This window comes from Oratosquilla oratoria, chromosome 27 (assembly GCF_046742065.1).
Source record: "Oratosquilla oratoria isolate Oo_2021 chromosome 27, ASM4674206v1, whole genome shotgun sequence".
Taxonomy (NCBI): Eukaryota; Metazoa; Arthropoda; class Malacostraca; order Stomatopoda; family Squillidae; genus Oratosquilla; species Oratosquilla oratoria.
This window is the reverse complement of record NC_134803.1, coordinates 47,460,108-47,483,006: the sequence shown is the minus strand read 5'-3', so window position 1 is coordinate 47,483,006 and position 22,899 is coordinate 47,460,108. Positions and strand designations below refer to the sequence as shown.

Sequence of the window (22,899 nt, the reverse complement as noted above, 5' to 3'; positions counted from 1 at the left end):
CGCATAACCTCCCCCCCTCCACGCCCCCCCCCCCTCAATGCACGATCCGCCGTGCCACGCCCTTGTTATCGTGGCACTCCCAGGTTTTGCGTGTGTTGCTCTGGACGTGATCATAGTGATATGGGATGGGTAATTATGGTGTGTAAGTGAATGCGTGTGCATTTGTCCTCTCTCTCTCTCTCTCCCCCCCCTCTCTTTCTCTCTCTCTCTCACACACACGAGTAGGCGCACGCGTAATACATATACCAAATGGCCCTTCACCCTTGTTAGGGATGTGGCCAGCTGTGGCCACACACACACACACACACACACATACACACACACACAACGTTACCAGTAAAAACTAATTTGAAAGCGGATTGCAGCAGACCGACCGTATGTTGCGCGACCGGGCAGGCACGTGCTGATAAGACCCCAAGAAGCTGCGACAAAAAGACCTCGCGACTTGGGACGCGAGCGTTCCAATGAACCGAGGCACGTACCAGGGCCGCCCCGTCTCCTCCACCAGGGACGTTGCACACCTGATCACTCATGTGCACAATGGTGCACAGATAACGGGGGCGGCCTGTCATGGTGACGCAACAATGTCCTCATTCAGGACTGAAGTATTATGACTACGTTCACATTGTTTTTTTTTTCAATATCATTTTACACAATCTCTATCAACCGCATCGGATGTCCTTTTTTTTTGTTTAATGATGAATGGATCCAACCAATGCCATCCATCTCAGTGGCACTATACCCTCAACCCCCGCCTTTGGGTGGCGACGACGTTGACGCAAACGTTGATGTTCTCGTCCTCTTTATGCCTTCGTTACTCGAACGGTCGCGCCCATTGCGTCAGTGGCACCTCCCACCAACCCATCGTCAACTGCCTCTGCACTCCTCCAACTCGTACTTCATTTCTCCAACACAGGCACTCCCTCCAACACTCGTAAACAGTTGTCTGAATTTTATTTCTATAGACCGAAACTTCTAGGATAAAAAATCAGCTTTGAAGAAGATTATGTGGAAAGCATTCTGTGAAAAAATGCTGAAAAATTAAACAAGATCCAAATGTTACCCCCCCCCCTCCCTCCCTCCTTACACTGAGTTTTCTTTAATGATCTTCGCCTACTTAAAGAAAACGTCTAAATGGTCTGCTCGTGTTGGGGGCGTAGTCAAGTGTCAACCTTAAACGTTTTTTCGTAAGTTCTGGAACGTTTTTTTTTTTTTCGAAAACACTTATAAAAATGTGACGTCATACTTCTATCGTGCAATGTGTTATCGTTTAGATTTTCTAATTAACAATGTACAGTTGGTGTGCTAAATCCCATAATTTGATTACACGTCTAAATGATCATTTATTTGGGAGAAAAGGGAATTTAAATGAAATCTGAACGTTCTCTCTATTGATTCAACGTCCACATCTATGCCATTGGACGGGATCTGCTATAACGACTGGTTTTCCTAGAACGTATTCAGCTCGTTAACAAAGAATTGGTACGGTGCTCGTGATATTAAACGTCTACACCCACACCGATTACGTCAACGTTCGTCCCTCTCTCTCTCTCTCTCTTCTTTCTCTCTCGCACACACATGGGGTCAAACGCATGCACGCAACTGTACACAGGGTCAAAAGAACGTGCGCGAGCACACACACACACACACACACACACACACACACACACACACACACACACACACAAGAGGACATTGAAGGAAACTTAAAAAGATCAGTTATAGAAGAGACCTGAAAAAGAACAGCTTTCCCCCATAGAGTTGTGGATGTATGGAACACACTAGACGATACAATAGTGTGTGCAAAAACAATACACGAATTTAAGGATAAATTAGATATAGCGAGATAAAGAGACTGGACACCACGAACATAGCTCCCCCTTCCCGTAAAATACAACTAGGTAAACACACACACACATTTTCCCGTCTTTTACCACCTCATCCCTCTCATCCAGACCCTCTTCCGTAAAAAAAAAAAAAAAAAAAACTGTTCATGTCCCTCCCCCTTACTCCTCCACATCTTTCTTTATCACATTATCTACCTCGCGTGACTACCCACAGTTCTTCTAGGTACTTAATACTTTGGGGAATTTTGTGAAACCCTACGGAACAGTCACGCAGCATTCTTTCATTCTTTAGTCTATACAACTTGAACCCGGAGCCTCTACTCTGTTCCCTAACATAAACTCACGAGACAAAAATTTACAAGACAAGTTCACACCCGTAATCGAAAAAGATACAAAAAATCACAAGTCAAGCTTCCGGTGGTATCAAATACTTCTCATTTGGATGCTTTCAATAAAAAGTGTTAAAAACAAATATCATTGATAAGGATTTATCATAGCCACTATTTTGTATCCTTACTAGTGTTGCCATGAGCGAATAGGACCCAAAATTAGGGGTGTGCCGATTAATCGGCATCGGCAAAAATCGGCTATTTTTTGGTGAAACGGAATTTTTTATATTGGGCATCGGCAATATTTTGCCGATAAACGACGCAGATTATCAAAAAATGTCCATCCTCCTTCCTCCGATGCAGATTCACCCAAAAGTGCCGATTCTCGCCGATTAATCGGCACACCCCTACCTAAAATGTCTCATTCTCATATTTACACACCATAAATAGGTGCAGAGGCGTCCGCAGGAATTATTGTAAGTGGGAGGAGGGGGGACAAAATTCAAGATATAATACATAAATCGTGTCAGGAATTATTAGATGGGCATAGGCCTATGGAGTAATGCCTTAATGTTGTAGGCCACTGCAATAAATTCGAGTGAATCGTGATATTTTCAATCTCTAATCGTGTATTTGTGTGATGTATTATAATCTAATAAATATAAAAAAGTCATATTTACAATCTCTAACTGTGATAAAACATGTGATAATGTTTGCGTAATTGTATGTGTTATAATTTGATAAAGAAGATACAAAAATTTATATATTTTGTTTTTATTTGATTAAGAGTGCGAGCTTACGTCAATGCACCCCTCTACTCACCATGAATGTATCATGACTACCGTACTCTTTACTTGAGAAAAGTATTATCTATTTCATTGTGTGTATTTACCAAGTTGTATTTACCTAGTTGTATTTACCTAGTTGTATTTACCTAGTTGTATTTTGCGGGAAGGGGAGCTATGCTCGTGTTGTCCCGCCTTTGTATCTTGCAGTGTGTGTGTGTGTGTGTGTGTGTGTGTGTGTGTGTGTGTGTGTGTGTGTGTGTGTGTGTGTGTGTGTGTGTGTGTGTGCGCGTGTACGTGTGTGTGAAAATACCAAGCTGGAACTGCTGCTGGAACTGGAAGGCAGCAACTCCGAATTCCCCCAAAGGGAGATCTTACATCCCCCCTACTCCCCCTCCCCTTCCAGACCCTCACTCTCGTTCTGACCTACTTCGAGTCGATCAATTCCTTTGCAAAGGCTTCTGCGCTTTGTACTAAAGGCTCCTCACATGTTCATTCCTTGAAGTCGTCTTCCTCCTCCTCCTCCTCCTCTTGCTCTTCCTCCCTCCCCCACCAGCTCAGCCCCAATCTTCTTTGCATCTTGGATACGGGATTTTTTTTTCCTTCCTTTCCACTGCTGTGTATCCAATGAAAAAACGTCGAGACCTTTAATTGGTATCTATACATTTCCCGTGAGATTTTACCCAACAGGTGGCCTGACCTGACTTGACCTATCTAAATGTTTTAATCTTGCAAGAAAAAAAACTTTGGTACAATCCTCACCATACAGGCTTTCCTGCTTCGTCTTCCTTCTCTATCACTATCCCTTCATCCCCTCACCTCTCTCTCTCTCTCTCTCTCTTTCCCAGGGGCCTACACAACCTGACCTCGACAAGAGAAAGAAACGAGACAATCGGATCCTTGTTGAGATCTTGTGGGAGATGCCAGGCCTCGGTTTGGTCGTTGCTGCCTCAGGTTTTCCTCTTCCTCTTCCTCTTCCTCCTCCTCCTCCTCCTCCTCCCCACTTGAGGCTTCTGCGTTCTCGTCTTGTTACCTTTCGTGGTGACGCACACCTGTTGATTTTATTCTGGCTACGCCAGACTATGTTATTAACTTAGGGACGAGCAGACTAGTGCTAAGATGGGGACTAGATATATATCAAATTATCCGTTTCCTGTCTTTTTCTTTTATCACTATTATCCAAGGTGTACCCAAGAACATGTCACTTCACTGAATGAACGACGTGACGTCACACCTCCCCATGACGTCATTATCTAGTTTTCTTTCAGAAGTGAACTGACCTGTTCTTGTTCAGACCTTTCTTTTATTCACATTTCCAACCCCAAACCCCCCGGTCACATTTCCATCTCGCCCACCTTTTCGACCCTGACCCCTCTGGGGTGCCTCACGGCGTGTACACACTACACGCCCACCACCTGCAACCACACCCACTCACGCCCACGCCCGCAATGCGCCAACACTCTGGCCTTTCACATACGGATGAGACTACGCAGAGAGCTGCGTCGTATTCTCAAATCTTCCTGAAGCAACAGGGTTGCCAGACACACTCACTGAAAGACCAGTTACAACTGGCACCGCCTCGAATTGGTAGTTAGCCTGTCACGTGATCCTACCAGTTGGTGTAGATCATGCGGTCTTTGAATTGCTTGTTTGCAGGTTTGGGGTATTCTAACCTCTTGCTGTTAAGAGGATCCTGTCGCTTAGTGCGGTTTCAGAATACCGACTGAAGTCTGTGTCCTGTCTGGTTGGATTGAATTTCATCGGCTGAAATGTGCAGTCGTGCATGTACGCCTAATGCCCCCCCCCTCCCTGCATTTGTTCTTGATATCTTGTTTGATTGTATATTTAATCGTTCATTTTTTCGTTGTCGATCATTTATTTAGTGTTTGTCCCTGTTTTAGTTGCTTTCTGTCCTTTTCAGTGTTTCATCTATCTCTCTCTCTCTCCCTTGTTCTTTGCTTCTTATTCGTTGTTTTGGGCGTGTCCAGGTTACGTAAATGAAAAAGGTTTTGCAAAACACAACGACTATTACATTAAAACCACAAACTCTGCTTGTTCATTTTCAATCTCCACAAAGCACTTCAACATGAAACAATCAGCGTAGAGCTGATGGCCAGGGGTGGTTGCTGCTGATTGGCCCCCAACTCTTGGGGTTGGGGGGTGGTCCCACGACGTAGACGTTGCAGCTCCGCTACCAGAAGAGGCTGGACGACCGTGTTGTGAACAGCTGCCCAGGATGTAACACTTCACCCCATACCATACAACACATAATGGAAGACTGCATTATACACAATCATGCACGCAAACAACACAACATACACTCTATAAAGGATTTGTGGGAAAACCCAGTTTCGGCTGTGGCCTTCCTTGGGGAGACGGGACTGCTCGGACAGACAGTCTAGGGAACGACAACAACAACAACAACAACAACATGAAACAATCTGAAACCGGTTTCTCACCCTCTCTTTGAAGAAGAGAGAAAAAATAAGATTAACATTTCTCTTTCTTATATTTAATTCTTAAACATTCAATTACGAGATGGCTTCTTTGGCACTACAAGTTTACCAAGCGTCGACCAGTCTACATAATCAGGTCAATTTATGTATTTCAAAAATTAATTATGATATTCTAGAGTATTCTAAAGTATTCCTAAGTCTGGGGGATGCGAGATCTCCCCCTCGGCTGAATAAAATCGTCTGGCGGCGGCATATCCAAGTCCATCTGCGTACACAAAAGGTTAACCCTACTTTTATATCGTGGAGATGTTTAACCTGTGCACAGCGAGATGTTAAGTTAAATTAATATGGACTCTCCCTTGGGGGTTAACTGTTATGAAGCCAGGTTAAGCTCTTAGAGTCTTGCGTTAACATTTTAAAGAACAGTTAAGACTGCTGTTTTAGTTTAGGAGCATGAATGACAATAAGATGGTTGATATATATATATATATATATATATATATATATATATATATATATATATATATATACATATATATATATATATATTACACATTTATTTGGGACTCAAATAAACTCAATTGAATCCTAGAGGTTCTTCATCATACAATATCTTTCCGGGAGGGAACTAACAGTACAGTGACTGACCCCTCCCATATCCGAACCGACAGGGCAAAAGTGTTCCGATAATTAATGGCGGTTCGGCTACGGGAGGGATTAGTCGCCAATTAAGCGAAAGAAATAAACAAAATTGTCATTCATCCTGACATAGTTTTAATTACATAGTTAAGTAAGCAGTTATAGACTCACGCTTTTAATCTGCCGTCTATACAAACGTTCGTATAGATTTCTGAAGGCAAGTTCTGTGTTCGTGACCTATGGGTATATCAATCCACTCCAGAAGCTGGTTTTTAGTTTTTGTTCTAGTTTCCCCGGATTTAGTTGCCAGTTATTTTGCGGAAAACTATACATTTTTGGATAAAAAAAAGTTTTGTTTAGAGTCGTTTAGGTATGGCGTGACGTCAGCAAAACTGTCACTCATTGTTATTCTGTTGTAAAAGTCTTTTATAATGAATTAACATCACACAAATTCGTGCTTGCACGGACACACACGTCATAAAGCCGCACACGTTTGTTTACACTGAACACCCACATACATCCTATCATGTCTGTGTACAGAGATAATACAGTGAAGTATACATACACGTGTACATACACACTCGCACTCACACACACACACAATAAAGCCACACACTTTGTTTACATTGAACACCCACGTACATCCACATGTGTGTTACGAGAATATACTGAAGCGCACACACGCACACACACACACACATACACACACACACACACATCTCCTCAGAATTATTTCTATACTGTACCGAATTACTTATTAAACACAGAATTAACTAATCGACCACAATTAAAATTCACGTCACTTTTTCCATTACACAGTGAATATCTTTATTAATCATATACAACAACAACAAAATTAATTAGCTCCACTCCAAGTCTTCCTTAGCCCTTCCAACCCTCTTTTGACGCAGCTGGGTCTCACCTTTGGCAGGAGCCGCGGAGTCGCTGGCGGCGCCGCTTCCTCCTGCAGACTTCTCCAACTTCTCGACGGCGGTCTCGAGGCGCGCTACGAGTGCTGCAAGTTCGCCAGCCATCATGTTCACCAGGTCTGCCAGGAAACAAAAGAACACAAATATAAGTACAGGTATATTTTCTACCCTGGGTTCATCTGTAGTAATGAATAATTCCAGAAAATACACACACACGTTTACTAGGTATGTGGGGGAACAAAAGAAAACGAATGTAAACATGCATGTATAATTGTATATATATGTATATATATACATATATATATATATATATATATATATATATATATATATATTCTATCCTGGGATCACTGGTAGTAATATATAATTCTGTATGAAACATATATACACACACAATATCTTCACTCTGTGTTCACCTGTAATGGTTCTGGTTCCAGGAACCAGATCATGTACAAGAGGGAAAACTCAGATGCCTTCTTCTCCCAGGAGACCATTATGGACTGGAAAAGCAGGATCCAAAACCGCGTGGCATTTTACCACTTACGGAAGGGTTAATCTTTGTACTAAAAAAAAAAATCTTTGACGAAATATGAAACCAAATGTGGTTTCCTGCATCTTCTCGTTTAACAAGTCCAGCAATGCAAAGGGGAAACACAAAACCAGGTTTCATAACAATTACAAAATAAAAATGCGAACACACACACAAAACATAAAAAGCAGGGTCACAATGCAAAAACTTACATCTAAAGGCAAAGAAAACAAAATTTGTTCTTATTGGCTGAAAATGCTCCGAGTCGACATGACGTCACTAAGCTCCGCCTTTCCGCTAGGGATGATTTTTTTTTTCTTTCTTTTCGTTTAAACTTTGTTTACAGTGACCTCGTTATTCACGGTTCATAGACTATTCTGGACAGCGGTGGTCCAATTGAGGTCAACTAGGTCACACCAGGTCACAGGAGAAACAAATGTGCCGCTCACGCAAGAACAGGCTCAGGATTTAAATTGTAATCCTCCTCCTTTCCAGTAACAGTGTCTTGTCCTTCCCCATTTTTAAGTGATGAATAACAGGGAAAGAAGAATGAAAATATACAAGAAGAAACATGTAAACGAAAAAGAACAGACAAAAGAAGTCGAAAAAGAGGAAATATAACGATAAGAGAAAGAATATATACACTGTATATACTATAATGTGCAACATATAGAAGAAGTGTTTAAATAAAAATGTTCATCAGAGTAATTGCCAAGGCTGGTGAGAGTCCCTCGACACACTCCCTGAGACTCCCTCGGGATCCCCACCCCTCCTCCCCCTCCCCCCCTCTCCCTGCGACCTTTCTTTTGTCTAAGAACTCAGCCTCATCATCACCCCCCCCCCCGCAACAACTTCAGGGGAATTGCTCGCCAACATTTCTAATAACAATATTGTTCACCAAGTAGAGGGGGAGGGGCAGGGGGAAGGGGAAGGGAGAGGGGAGGGGGAGAGGAAAGGCCTCTTGTTCCCCCTCCCTCCCACCCTCCTCCTCCAAATCACACAAACTCCCGCCACTGGAATCACCGTCTCCACTGCCGCCTGGGACGCCAAAAATACAATGGAGGCGACGCGTCGCTGCGACGATATGAAAGACGGCGTCAACGGGTGGCAAGGAAGACAAACAAAACACTATAAGAGGAGGGGAGGAGGAGAGGGAAAGGGTGAGGGAGTGGAGACGGGGAGGAGGGAGCCAAAGATAATGCTCCAGAAACTTATATCGAGACAATTATAATAATCGAACAGAATCCAGAAGTTATTCACAAATAAATCATTGTTGGAATCAAGAACGTCCAATCCACGTTCTTTCTTTCTCGTGTGTGTGTGTGTGTGTGCGTGTGTGTGTGCGTGTGTGTGTGTGCGTGCGCGTGTGTGTGTGTGTGCGCGTGTGTGTGTATGTGCACGCTTTCATATACTTTTATACATTCTCATCCGATTCCACTAACAATTATTCCGTGGTTAGGGCCATAGTCGTCCATAGCTCCAGGATTCTCGACACCATGTTAAAAAGAGCGAACGAGTTTAACATTTAAGGTGGTTTATAACTGGTAAGTTACATCGAATTAGTCACAAGATGACCGAGGATTAACCCCTTCAGTGCCGGGTGTCACTCATGGCGCCAGGCGATTTCATTCATCTCGGTGGCACCCCCACCCCACCCACCCCCGTCTCCTATCACCCCTTCCGTGCCGTGTGGCACTCTTCCCTTCTTATCTTGCCTACTGCCAGGCTCTTTCATTCATTTCCGGTAATTCCCCCTCCACGCAAGACCGATGTTTTGTGTGTGTGTGTGTGTGTGTGTGTGTGTGTGTGTGTGTGTGTATGTGTGTGTGTGTGTGTGTGTGTGTGTGTGTATGTGTGTGTGTGTGTTGGGGATGAATATTAGCTTAACCTCCTAAACTGTCCTCTCAGGGGATCAGTGATGGTGGTCAAGTCGAGGAGCTGGTTCTAGTGTACACTGAGGATTCTTTTCTCGTTGTCGGCGACTCTGCAGGGGAGGAGGAAGATGAAGGAGGAAGATGGGGAGAGGAAGAGGACGAGGAGGAAGGGGAGGAAGAGGAAGAAGAGGAGGAAGGGGAAGATGAAAAAGAGGAGGGGGAAGAGGAAGAAGAAGGAGGAGGAAGGGAGGAGGAGGGGGAGGAAGGGAGGAGGAGGGGAGGAAGGGAGGAGGGGAGGAAGGGAGGAGGAGGGGGAGGAAGGGAGGAGGGGAGGAAGGGGGGAGGGGAGGAAGGGAGGAGGAGGGGGAGGAAGGGAGGAGGAGGGGGAGGAAGGGAGGAGGGGAGGAAGGGGGGAGGGGAGGAAGGGAGGAGGAGGGGGAGGAAGGGAGGAGGAGGGGAGGAAGGGATGAGGAGGGGGAGGAGGAAAGGGAGGAAGAGGAAGAGGAGGAGGAGGAGGAAGAAGGAGGAGGAGGAGGAAGGAGGTGGAGGAGGAAGGATGGAGGAGGAGGATGGAGAAGGAGGAGTAAGGAGGAGGAGGAGGAGGAGGAGGAGGAGGAGGAGGAAGGGGGGAGGAAGGAGGAGGAGGAGGAAGAAGGTGGAGGAGGAAGGATGGAGAAGGAGGAGTAAGGAGGTGGATGAGGAAGGATGGAGAAGGAGGAGTAAGGAGGAGGAAGGACGGAGAAGGAGGAGTAAAGAGGAGGAAGAAGGAGGTGGAGGAAGGATGGAGAAGGAGGAGTGAGGAGGAGGAAGGACGGAGAAGGAGGAGTAAAGAGGAGGAGGAGGAGGAAGAGAAAGGAGGGGGAAGGGGAGGAAGAGGAAGAAGAGGAGGAGGAGGGGGACATGGAAGGAGGAGGTGGAGGAGGAGGAAGGACGGAGGAGAAGGAGGAGGTGGAGGACGGACGGAGGAGGAGAAGAAGGGCATCACTAAGGTCCTGCAGCGAGCGAGTAGTGGTCAGCCTTCTTGTGCTGGCAGCAAAGACTCCTGATAAAACCCCAAGAGCTCTGATAAGCTTCTTAACGACCAACGAGACCCAACTACAAGTCTGAGGAGAAAAGGGGGAGGAGATGGGGAGGAGGGGGAGGAGGAGAGGGAAGTGGGGCAGGGAAAAGAGGGAGAAAAGGGGGTAAGGAAGGGAAGGAAGGGATAGGGCAAGGAGGGGGAAGTAGGGGTAAGAGGTGGAGAAGGAGGGGAAAAGGTGGAGGAAATGGGGAGGGGGAGGGGGAAGGGGAGGGGGAAGGGTAAGGGAAAGGAGAGGAGAAAGAGAGGGGAAAGGGAAGGGGAAGGGGAAGAAGAGAAGGAGAAGGGAAGGGGAAGGAGAGGGGAAGGGGAAGGAGAGGGGATGGGGAAGGAGAGAGGAAGGGGAAGGAGAGGGGAAGAAGAGAAGGGGGAAGGGAAGGAGAAGAAAAGGGGAAGGGAAAAAGAAGGGGAAGGGAAAAAGAAGAGGAAGGGAAAGAAGAGGGGAAGTGGAAGAAGAGGGGAAGGGGAAGACGAGGGAAAGGGGAAGAAGAGGGGAAGGGGAAGACGAGGGAAAGGGGAAGGAGAGGGAAAGGGGAAGGAGAGGGGAAGGAGAAGGAGAGGGGAAAGGAAAAGAGAGAGGAAGGGGAAGGACGAAGGAAGGGGAAGGAGGGAGGAAGGGGAAGGAGAGGGAAGGGGGAAGGGGAGGAGGAGGAAGAGGGGAAGGAGAGGAGAAGGAGGAAGAGGGAAAGGAGTTAGATGGGAAAGCGGAAAAGAAGGAGAGGGAGGAGGAGGGAAAGAAGGCTGAGACGGAGGTGAAGGGGAAGATGACTAAGCGTATGTGGGGACGGATTAAGAACAAAGAACGGGAAAGAACCAACACGGAGGAGGGGGAGGGGGAGGGGGAGGCGGAGGAGACGGGGAGGAAGAGGAGTAGACGGGGAGGAAGAGGAGGAGACGGGGAGAAAGAGGAGGAGACGGGGAGGAAGAGGGGGAGACGGGGAGGAGGAGGAGGAGACGGGGAGGAGGAGGAGACGGGGGGGGAGGAGACTGGGGAGGAAGAGAAGGGGAGGAAGAGTAGAAGGGGGAGGAAGAGTAGAAGGGGAGGAGGAGGCGGGGGAGGAGGAGGTGGGGAAGGAAGCGGGGGAGAAGGGGAGGAGGAGGCGTCGGTGGGGGAGGAGGAGGAGGCGTCGGTGGGGGAGGAGGAGGCGGCGTCGGTGGGGGGGGAGGAGGAGGAGGCGGCGGGGGAGGAGGAGGAGGAGCAGGCGGGGGAGGAGGAGGAGTAGAGAGAATTTGCCCGGATTGCCCGCCCGCCCACCCTCCCTTCCTTCCTTCCCTCCCGCCCTATTTCCAGAATCACCGCCCACTCTTGTCCTCAAGGACCGCCGCCCGGAGTTTGGGCGACAGAGTCCCTTTAAGAGAATCCAAAGCTTGAGTCGATCTGTCACCCAGTGCCACACCTACTATCCGTCCGTCTGGTACTCAGTGCCACCCACCCTCGTCGTCGTCGGTGGTACCCACTGGCACCCGTGGTCTCGTTTCCGACCTAATCTGACTCCCGACGCCGACGCTGACGCCGACGCAGACTGTCGGCCCGGCGCGTCTCGTCGGCCCGCACGTCCTGATGACACATGACACCATTCACGAGATCACGGACACGCATGGGGCCGCCCTGCACGCGCGTGCGCATTAGCATCTCGCCAGCTTAAAGCTGCTGAAACTCTGTTTCACACCCTTTTGTTCCCTGATATGGGCGGCTGCCTCTCTCTCTCTCACAAACACACACACACACACACACACACACACACACACACACACACTGTGTGTATAAGGTTACATTACCCATACATCGGGCAATATACGAGCTCTAAAATTTTTATCCGGGAGGGTAATAGCTGCCGATCACGTATTCAGCACGTAGTCCAAGGCCGTGGTGAACCATCCAATTCTATGTCGAGTTGCACACACCACACCATAATCTTAAAATCGCGAAGGGGGTTATAAAATGTCTCAAGGAATTCATTGACAAGTGACGAGAAAAATCACTGATGGAACTGTCAAGGTTTATTTAAAAGATGTCTGTCACGGCATACCAAACAGCCTTGTCACTCCATCTGTCTTCCGTGGTGCACTCCAAAGTCTTTATTCTATTCCGAAACCAACGATTTTATTCAGTACAAGGATGGGGGAAGGTAGTGGGGATTGGAAGGTCTCGGGGAATGAATGGGTTGATGGGTATTTTCATGTTATGGGTATCAAGTCATGGGGTGGTACAACCCCAATGACTTAGTAATGTTTAAGAATACGGTGCCATTACGAAATCGACCCGCAGTGCCGCCACGGCCTTTGGCACCATGATCTGGCACCCGTGCCAGAACGCGTTCCCTCTGTCCCGCCTCACCCGATGGACTGGCCGCTGATGTGTGTCTGGTCCTGCGTTCCACAGACCCTATTTCATATGTATATGTACGTACGTACATACATATACATACATACACACACACACTTACAACCCCTCTCGATTTCCAAATCATCACTTTCATTCCTTTCTAAGCAAAGCTTTCGTTCTTCGGGCCTTTGCCAGATAGGTTTGGCATTTACACCCTAGCGTTTCATGGCTAAACAACCCGGGACAGGGTGGTATGCTGACGCCTGCGTGACTAAAATTATGATGGCTAACCCTAGATACAGGTTAGATACCATTAAAAAATGGCCCATCTCCCCTCCTCGTCCTTCATTCCTGCCTCCCTGACTGCCAGTCACACGCTTCTTTATCCCTGCCTTCCACGGGGCTCCCACCCTCCTTCTTGTACTTCCTTCCTTCCCTCCCTCTCTCCCTTCTGTCTTCCGCTGCCCTGTCTCCTTTGTTCTCCCTCCCTCCTCCCAGCCACACAACTTTTTCGCTCTTCCTCCTATCCTGCTTCTTAACCACCCACCCCGTCGCCCTCTGCACTGCATCTAATTCCTTTTCACTCTTTCCCCCTCCATGGAATTCCCTCACCTCTTCCTCCCTCCTTCTCAGGACATCCTCCTCCTACCTCCTGCCAGGGCCTCTCCACTCTTCCTCCCTCCTTCTCAGGACATCCTCCTCCTACCTCCTGCCAGGGCCTCTCCACTCTTCCTCCCTCCTGGTGCTGCTGCTGCCTCTCGCCTCTGCTCGGTGGAGAGGCAGGAGGCGCCAAAAAGCTAAGAGTCAATTCTAAGCAGACTCTTCCTTTCCCCTCCATCCCTAATTCGGCGTGAGCGCACACAAATAAACAGACATTTTCCTCTGAGGTCTTCCCTCTCTCTTCTCACCATCTTCCCGTCTATGTCCCTTCTTCCCCACTTCTCTCCATACATCGGGTCTGTCCTTGTAATTCGTTAAGATGAAGAACACCCAATGGCCTCTTTTTTGTCCCCTTGTGTGTATTGTCATGTTTTTATCATGGCTGCCGCCAGGCTACCTCTTTCATCTTTGTGGCACCATCTTCATCATTTCTTTACATTCTCCTTCACTTCTGCCCTTTATCATAACCTTTCCTTCGATGTCTTCGTTTTAATCACAGTCCCGTTTCTTCTATTAGTTCCTCACACCAAAGTTTTTTCCTTTGGGTGTTTAGAAACACTGTCCCAAGTCAAATCTTCTTTTTTGTCTCATTACAATAACCTTAAACTTTACTAACTTCCCTTAACATATAAAAAAAAAACCCAAATGCAAACCTAAACATACGTACAAGGATGCGCGGGCGATCAGGCACGCACAATGGACGGTTTTATAATTATGATAGAGATTTATGACGATCAGACACGGAAAGCGTTACGTAAACTGGAGAGGAGAGGGTGGAGATACAGGAAATCAACCCAGTTCATACTGAGGAGTACAGCAGTACTCTATAGTAGGACGGTACACACACACACACACACACACACACACACACACGCACACACATATACACACTAATATGGACTTGGCACCCAATATCTCTATCTGCACTTTATTCACTCAAATTGGAATAGTCTAAAAATTTGCGAAAATTGTAGTGTCAGTTCATCTCTGTATCGCTGTGAACCCAATAAACCGATTATAATTATTACTCACAAGCACGCTAACGCACACACTAACGCCAAATAATTCTAATCAGGTCTGAGAAAGTCCTTCATCAGACAATACAAAAGGTGAAAATCCCATTTCGCTTATCCTGTAGAAGGCGGGAGCCATAATCAAGCTAACCCTTCTACTGGGAAGGGGGTATCCACAGGCTGAATAAAATCACCTGACGGCTCTCAGAACAGACACAGGTTACCAATGGCAGTAAATGGGCGGGGAAAAAAAGACGTAGTTACAAATAAAAAGCCTAGTACAGCCCAACATCAACGCTTAGAAGACCAACGCAATAAACATAAATGACGTTCCGCTTCCCCCTTACGCATGTGTTAAAGCGCACAACTTGTTGTAATTTTCATTATAATATTGTAATTACACACGGATTACTCTTATAATACACAACACCTTCAGTGTTTTACCGGGGGGGGGGGGAAGGGGAGAGATTCTCTCCCTTACCCTCGGGGCACGTAAGGGCATGGGGGGGAGGGGGAGCGGGGTTGTTGGGGAGACGGGGAAACCTCATTAGCGGGACGGACGAGCAACGCGGGTCGGGCGGAACGACGCGACGTCGCGGTGGTCAGAGGTGATGAAGGATGAGGATGCGGTGGGAGTGGGGGTGGAGGAGAGGGGGCAAGGATGGGGACAGAGGAAGAAGGCAGGAAAAGAAAACAGAGGATGAAGATGAAGAAGAAAAGGAAACTGAGGATGAAGAGGAGGAGGAAGAGGAAGAAAAGGGAGGATGAAGAGGAGGAGGAAGAGGAAGAAAAGGGAAATAAGGAATAAGGAGAGGAGGTAGGAGGAATGAACCTCCCTTCCCCCTCTTCCTGAATATATATTTTTCATTCCTATGAATATTCCCCAAAGTCATATTCTTAAACAACACTAAATGCTATAGTTCCTACGCAGCTAATTTTGACCCCTCCCCCCAGCTCCCGTTTTCTTCTTTTTCTTCTTCCTCCTCTTCCGAAGGAGGATCAGGCATAAACATCATGCATGGACTCTTTGTTCCAAATCACCTGACATTTTTCAAGTTGACCTAAGCCCGTCTTTATATCTCCAAGTCAGATTTAATTGTTTCGTTGTTCTAAATTCCCCTCTCGGTGCGAACAACAACTCGTTAGCGTTCGACCTCGTTACGAACCGAAGGGCGTGACGTCACGCCTTGCGCCCCCCCCCAAAAAAAAAAAAAAAAAAAAAAAGTCAATCGACAGAAGATAAGTCTACCCACCGTCCAGAAAGGCTGGAGCCTCAGATGGGTGTCCACAGATTCACACGCGAAAATAGACTGGTTACGGCCGCTGTATCTATAGCTGTGCGGTGGGGCGCTGACTGGGAATACTGACGAAATCGTCTAATTCTGTCGCATTGATACAACATGCAGGAAAAGCAACTGTGGGAAGGGCAAGGGCTGCCAAATGCACGCGTGCCTGCCTCCCCCCCTCACCTTCCCCCTCTACCCTCCCCTATACTCCCGTCTGTTTTCCTAGTTGTAGCACATTTATAGTTTTGAAAAAAAGCTTGTATGTGTGTGTAATGATATTAACAAAACAACAACAATAATAATAATAATAATAGGTTTGTGCGTGTGTATGTGTGTGAGTGTGTGTGGGCGCGCGAGCACTTTGTGTGTGTGGGGGGGGGCGCGAGCACTTTGTGTGTGTGTGTGTGTGTGTGTGTGTGTGTGTGTGTGTGTGTGTGTGTGTGTGTGTGTGTGTGTGTGTGTGTGTGTGTGTGTGTGCGTGTGTGTGTGTGTGTGGTTTTCTATTGACCCTCTACAAAAGTGACTCAATTTGTGGTCCAAGACTTTTTTTTTCCACGGAACATTTACTACATCTCGCAATAAACAATAAAATTGTGTCTATTTTCAAATTTATTCAAAACAGTACGAAAAATACACCAGTCCACTATTATGTATTTCTCAAAATTCTGTTTGTAAAAAAAAAAAATAATACCAAACAGTTTCTAATCTACTATTTTTTTGTATGCAATTTCTCAAAAATTACGGTCCACGATGCATCTTTTCTTCATCGGTCTGTTGGCGTTCTGTGGTCCGACACGAGCAGACCCACGGAGACTCTTCCACAACAATGTCTCCCGACTTTTAAAGAATTCTATTCGAGCTATCTGGAGACGCTTTTAGAGAAAATATCTTCATGCCTTCGTGGGTCAAGTCGTCCCCTCTCCCCCCGTCCTCCTCCTCCTCCTCCTCTTCATTCCTGGTGCGCCCAATCGTCCTCGAGTTTTCTTCTTCTTCTTTTCTCCTCAGCCAGCCCTGGCAACACGTGCGTGCCAAATGCACGACCAGACAACCTAATGTAGCGCTGCAGAAACCTCGACCCCCCACCTACCCACCCTCGTGCACGCTGAGTCAACACTACCGTGCCATTTTATTCAAACGTGCCCACACCTTTACCTGAATAAAATCGTCTGGCGGCAGAGTCATCAGTATGACACCCTATCACCCCCTTCCATACCGGGTGGTACTTGTTCAGTTGTTCTAGCTGCCGTCAGACGGTTTCATTCAGCTATGCGGGGAAACTTTCTTAGTGAACGTCCTTAGAGTGTTTCCTGGTTGCAGAAATTTTTTATTCGCTTGACAGACCCTTCCGTCTCCGACACACACACGCACACACACACACACACACACACACACACACACACACACACACACATGTTCAAGGTCCGAAGGCAACAGGCGAATTCTTGTATACTTCAGGTTGTTTTCAGGTGATTTTATTCAGTCAGAAGAAATCTCCGCCGTTCATAGATTAAATGCTTTCGTCTACCTGGACACGAGCTCCCGGATCTCCCTCCTTAGAGCAGAACCCACCAAGTAGTTCTTTTGTTTTAATTATTTGGTTTAGTTATTTGCCTGCGTGTGTCCATTCTATTCTTATCTCTGCACCCAACCACGGCATGGACAAAATGGTCTCCTGTCGGCAGACTTTGCCGCCGCAACCCAATACCGCTGTAAGAGTATCCAGTGGCTTCGGCGAAGAACCTCTTTGCAAAGTTGATGTGAAATGTAACACCAACAGACTCTTTTTCCCTTTCTTCCTGGCCCGACTCTCTCAGAGAGGGGGGTAGCCACCACACTTTCACACCAGTTACATGCCAACCCGGCCCCGTCCGATGGAAACTTTCAACAAGAAGACGTGGAAGGAGAGCAGAGGCGGCAAAAAGTTGTTTTGGGCGGCTGGAGGGTGAGGGCCTGGAGAGGCGGGTGAAGGCGTTAACCACACTGGACTATTTTTCCTCCGATCTCGAGCAGATTGGCAAACCGTAGCTTTCGGGAATTAATCTGATGTGCTGGAGGAACATTATTTTCCTTCAGCATATTAAATGACTTTTTTTTTTTTTTTTAAAGCAAAAAAATAGTTTGCTATAGTGGCTTTTCGGAGGAATAGGTTCTGAAGGTGGGCGGAACTGCCGATTAATCGGGGATTGGAGGAAAAATACCCCAGTGTGATAAGCCCTCGTGGGTGTGGAGCGGTGGCCGGAGACCCGACCTACCCCTGAGCAGTCTCGTCCTCGACGCCACCTACAGGAGAGGTCCGATTTCATTACATCACGTTCGTCACGTTTACGTTTGTAACGTTGCCGCTCGTCACGTTCACGTCGCTCGAGGTCGTTCAGTTACTGATGTTGCCAGCGCAAACTGCCACACACACACAACTTGTTCTTCCCTTCCAGCAGGAATTAAAAATTATTTACAACTACCTGCATGACTAAAGCTACACTGATTTACTGAAAACAAAGCCCACAGTTGTGATTCTAACACTTATTGACAATTTCTAAAAGAAAAAGATTAAAAAGGGGGATATAAGGAGAGAGAGAGAGAGAGAGAGAGAGAGAGAGAGAGAGAGAGAGAGAGAGAGAGAGAGAGAGAGAGAGAACTCCTGCGGGCAGGTGGTCCTCTTTCAGGAGGATTCTGCTGTTACTAGGTCGCCCTCCCATTCCTTCCTTCCTTACCTCCCTCCCGCTCATAAAGACAACGCTCTGTCGTAAACGCGGCCACCTGAACCACTTGAAAAACACTTTTACTGTCACTCCTATTGTTTCCTGTACACCAGTCCACTCTTGTGCCAGTATGGGAAATACTTTTTAGAGAGAAGAGAGAGAAGAGAGAGAAGAGAGAGGAGAGAGAGAAGAGAGGAGAAAGGGAGAGAGGGAGGGAGACAGACAGAAATAGAGAGGGAGATAAGGATTGATAGAGAGGGAGGGAGAGAGACAGAGATAAGGATAGGTAGAGAGGGAGGTAAGGCTATATATATATATATATATATATATATATATATATATATATATATATATATATATATATATATATATATATAGAGAGAGAGAGAGAGAGAGAGAGGCGTTACTGGAAACGTCAGCAAACAACCAAAACATATTACTGCGAGCGCGACTGCGAAATAATTCAATGAAAGTCCATTAAGCACGCGGAGGGAGGGGGAGGGAGAGGGGAAGAGGAGGGGGGGAAACGTTTTCATCAACGGCAGCCACATTAAACATGGGCATAATGCAGCATAAAGAGCTAAAGTATATACAACTAGTGTACACTGGTTTAAAGCAATTATTCTAAAGTCAAACATCAATAGGCCTTTAACTAAATTAGTTTTATTTCTTACTTCTGGTATGTATGTTTGTATGTATGCATGTATATATTCATCACTGAGTATGTACGTACATGTGTGTGTGTACATTATATATCAGTAATATCGCACGTTATAGGTGTTACATTTTGTACTTGGTAGTACATTTACTATTACTATTACTCGTACCACTACTACTACTACTACTTTCACTACTGAAGATCATGTACTAATGGCAAAACCCTGTTCATTAATATCAATAACTGTACTCCCAATTGGTTTGTTTGAACATCAAATCTGTTTAAACACGTATTTATGAACACTTGACTTATGCATCGGGTGGACAAGGGTACAAGAGGGGACCGGGGGAGAGGGGGAGAGGGGGAGGGGGAAGGGGAAAGAGGGGGGAAACAGTGAATAGGGGGAGAAGAAAGAGTGAAGGAAGAAAACAAGGTAGGGGAGAGGAAAGAGAGGAAGAAGTGGAGATGGGGAGAGGAAGGTAGGAGGGAGGAGGGGAGGCAGAAAGAGGAAGGCGGGAAGGAGGAAGGGGAGGAAGGGAGGCGGAAAGAGGAAGGTGGAAAAGAGGGAGGGAGAGGAATGCAAGAAGGAGTGGAAGGGAAGAGCAGTGATAAGGAAGAGATAGGAAGGCGAGAAGGAGGGAGGGAGAGGAAGGCAGGAAGAAGGGAAGATAAGGAAAGAGGGAGGAAGGTGGGAAGGAGAGAAAGGGAGGAGGAAAGGTGGGTAAGGGAGGTACGCTGGAAGGAGCAGAAAAGGGGAAGAGAAAGGTGTGGAGAGAGAGAGAGAGAGAGAGAGAGAGAGAGAGAGAGAGAGAGAGAGAGAGAGAGAGAGAGAGAGAGAGAGAGAGAGAGAGAGAGAGAGAGAGATGAAGGGATGGATACAGTCATTAAGCGCGCCTCCCCCCGCCCTCCGCCCCCCGGCGGGTCAATCATCCTAAAAATCAGGGAATCATGCAATCTGGACGTCAGCGTCAAATTACGCGAAAAAAAACTCATCCGGTAGTGCAGAGTCGTTAAGAAAAATAGTCTAAATATCGACATCGATAGTTCTCTTTGCGGGTTGATGCAGAATGCAGTCTACATAGAGTACGAAAAATTCAATAGAGAAACCTACGGCTAGATTTGTAGCGTGACGAGAGAAAAGGGGCTACATAAATAGATGAAAACGCCAGAAAAATCCATATTTACAGCTAAAAAAAAAAAAAAAAAAAAAAAAAAAAATATATATATATATATATATATATAAATACATGAAAAAACAAATAAATCCAGGCAACGAAGGAGGTTGAGTTTGCAACCTATAATAGAGGGCAAATCTGTGGCTCCACCATCGACCCGACTCGACTCGACCCGACCCGACCTCTGCCTTCGCCGCATTATATACAGTATATCAAAGCCAGCTGGGAGTACCTCGTACGTGCCACGAAAGAAAGGCCAAACGGAACTACCCACTCTTTACGATATTACCATCCTGCCTCCCCAGAGGGAGCGAGAGGGGGAGAGAGAGAGAGAGAGAGAGAGAGAGAGAGAGAGAGAGAGAGAGAGAGAGAGAGGAGACTGAGAGCGAGGGAGAAAGGGGGGAGAGGGAGAGAGAGATAGAGAGAGGAAGTGAAAAAACATAACTTACGAGCGTGTGCAAAAACATCAACCCTGGAGAACACGCCCCCCACCCTAAAAAAAAAAAAAAAAAAAAAAAAATCTGTGCAATTTTCTAAATGGATTCAAGCCATCAACACCGCGGGCGATGCGGCAATTTGAACCCGCATCTGCCCCGATCACTGACTTTCACAATTTTTCTCATTTCTTACATTTTTCATATTTCTCCACAACGCTTCCATTCAGCAAAGGGTCCCCCAATTTCAACGTTCCGATGGAAATAATCCCGTCTTGATCGACCTCTCAATTTTAAACGGTTTACGTATAGTCTGGAGAGATTGTTCAGTTGTAGAAGAGAGAGTTAAATAGGTGATCACCCTCTCAGCAACATCGCACCCAAAACGACCAATGGTGGCATACTTGGTATTTCTCGCTAGCATGCTACTTGCTTTTTCTACTTCGCTTGAATAGAAACTACTTCGGTTAAAGTACTCTAGACTTCTGTTAGTTCGTCATTCCCCTTCTCCCTATGTGACGTAAGAGTAATTTGACATTTGGAAAATTGAAAAACAAAATATCGTAACCGAAGTCGTTTTTACTTTAACGAACTAGCAAAAGTGAATAGTATGCTACCAAAAATTGCCTAGTGTGCCGCCAGGCGATTTTAATAATTTTCTGATCACGCACGCCCTCGGCAGCAAAAGGTTAATATTGATAATTGATTCCTGACTGAAACAAAACACGCCACCCGACGCGCGCGCCATTGTGAAACCGACATGACGTCAGTCGGCCTCGGCCAATCACAACGTCCCACTCGCTCCCGAGCGATCCTTTATCAGACTTTACCCCTTTTTATTATTCAGCGGTGCTTGTTCGTGCCCTATGCCCCTGTGTGTGTGTGTGTGTGTGTGTGTGTGTGTGTGTGTGTGTGTGTGTGTGTGTGTGTGTGTGTGTGCACGCTTACGTACCCATTTACAAAGCTAGATCAAATCTACCTACAAGGACCGTGCCTGCAAGCGATAATAAATTATTCCGTGACCAACAGCTAGTTTTTCCTCACACTTTCTAGATTGAAAGTTTCACTTCAGATTACTGGTTGGGCGGGGGACCATTCATCGCATCGGAAAAGTCGGACGGACGGAAAATTCGTTGTCGTCGGTGCCTTGCGTCGGATAAGGTCGGATAAGGTCGGATAAGGGTCAGGTCAAGTCAGGTTATCACCACAGTTCACGGGGATCGAAATCCAATGGGGCAGAATCAATCTCAATCTTCCTCTCTCACTATTTTCGCTCCTTCTCGTTATTTCATAACATAAGAATGAAGGAGGCTGCAAGAATCTATAAGACCTACACTAGGCAGTCCCATGTCCATTACCACCTGTCATCCCCATGCATAAAGTCGTCTAAGCTTTTCTTAAAACAACAGATAGTTTCAGCGCTCACTAAACGGTTCCTAAGTCTATTCCATTCGCTGACCACTCTCTCGGTAAACCAGTTCTTTCCTATTTCCTTCAGCAAAGGGCAGAAAATAAACTAACCGGTGGTAGTGATGATGACAATGACGATGACAATGACGGTGGTAACAATGGTGACAATGATCATGAAGATTATGACTATAATAGTGATGACACTACTTTCAACAGAACCACAACTTCCACATCAAAATCTACTTCCCTTTCCAACCTTTCCTCCCTCCCTGCTCCTACTCCCTCACCTTCTCTCCTCCTCACTCGACATTCAATCCTCTCTCCTTCACCCCATCTCCCAGCAGGCAGGCAATGTTACAAGACCTAATTTCCTACACTCCTTATCTGCGCTGGCAGCCCCCCAACTCCCTCCCCACCTTCCAGCCTCATCCTTCACTTCCCTTCCAGGAATCCTTCAGGCCAGATTTCCAGGCAGCCGCCGTCATGCACGCAGGGACGAGAAAATGGCTGCGGCATGCGCAGAAGGAAGAGAGAGGGAAAGAGAGGGAGAGAGAGGGAGAGAGAGGGAGAGAGAGGGAGAGAGAGAGAGAGAGGGAGGGAGGGAGGGAGGGAGGGAGAGAGAGGGAGGGAGAGAGAGAGAGGGAGGGAGAGAGAGGGAGAGAGAGAGAGAGAGAGAGAGAGAGAGAGAGAGAGAGAGAGAGAGAGAGAGAGAGAGAGAGACGAGGGGGTAGAGGCGCTAAACGAGTGCAAAGAGGAACAAAATGATAAAAAT

General features: G+C 46.7%; 1 protein-coding gene across 2 annotated transcripts in view; it reads right to left on the bottom strand.

The window, feature by feature from the left end:
- capt (adenylyl cyclase-associated protein 1) overlaps positions 1 to 22,899 on the bottom strand; it is a 74,197-nt gene that overhangs the window by 43,546 nt on the left and 7,752 nt on the right. For both annotated transcript variants that reach the window (XM_076210550.1, XM_076210551.1), the window contains exon 2: positions 6,979 to 7,104. In XM_076210550.1, the coding sequence (XP_076066665.1) occupies positions 6,979 to 7,104 (126 nt within the window). The remainder of the gene's footprint in view (positions 1 to 6,978; positions 7,105 to 22,899) is intronic.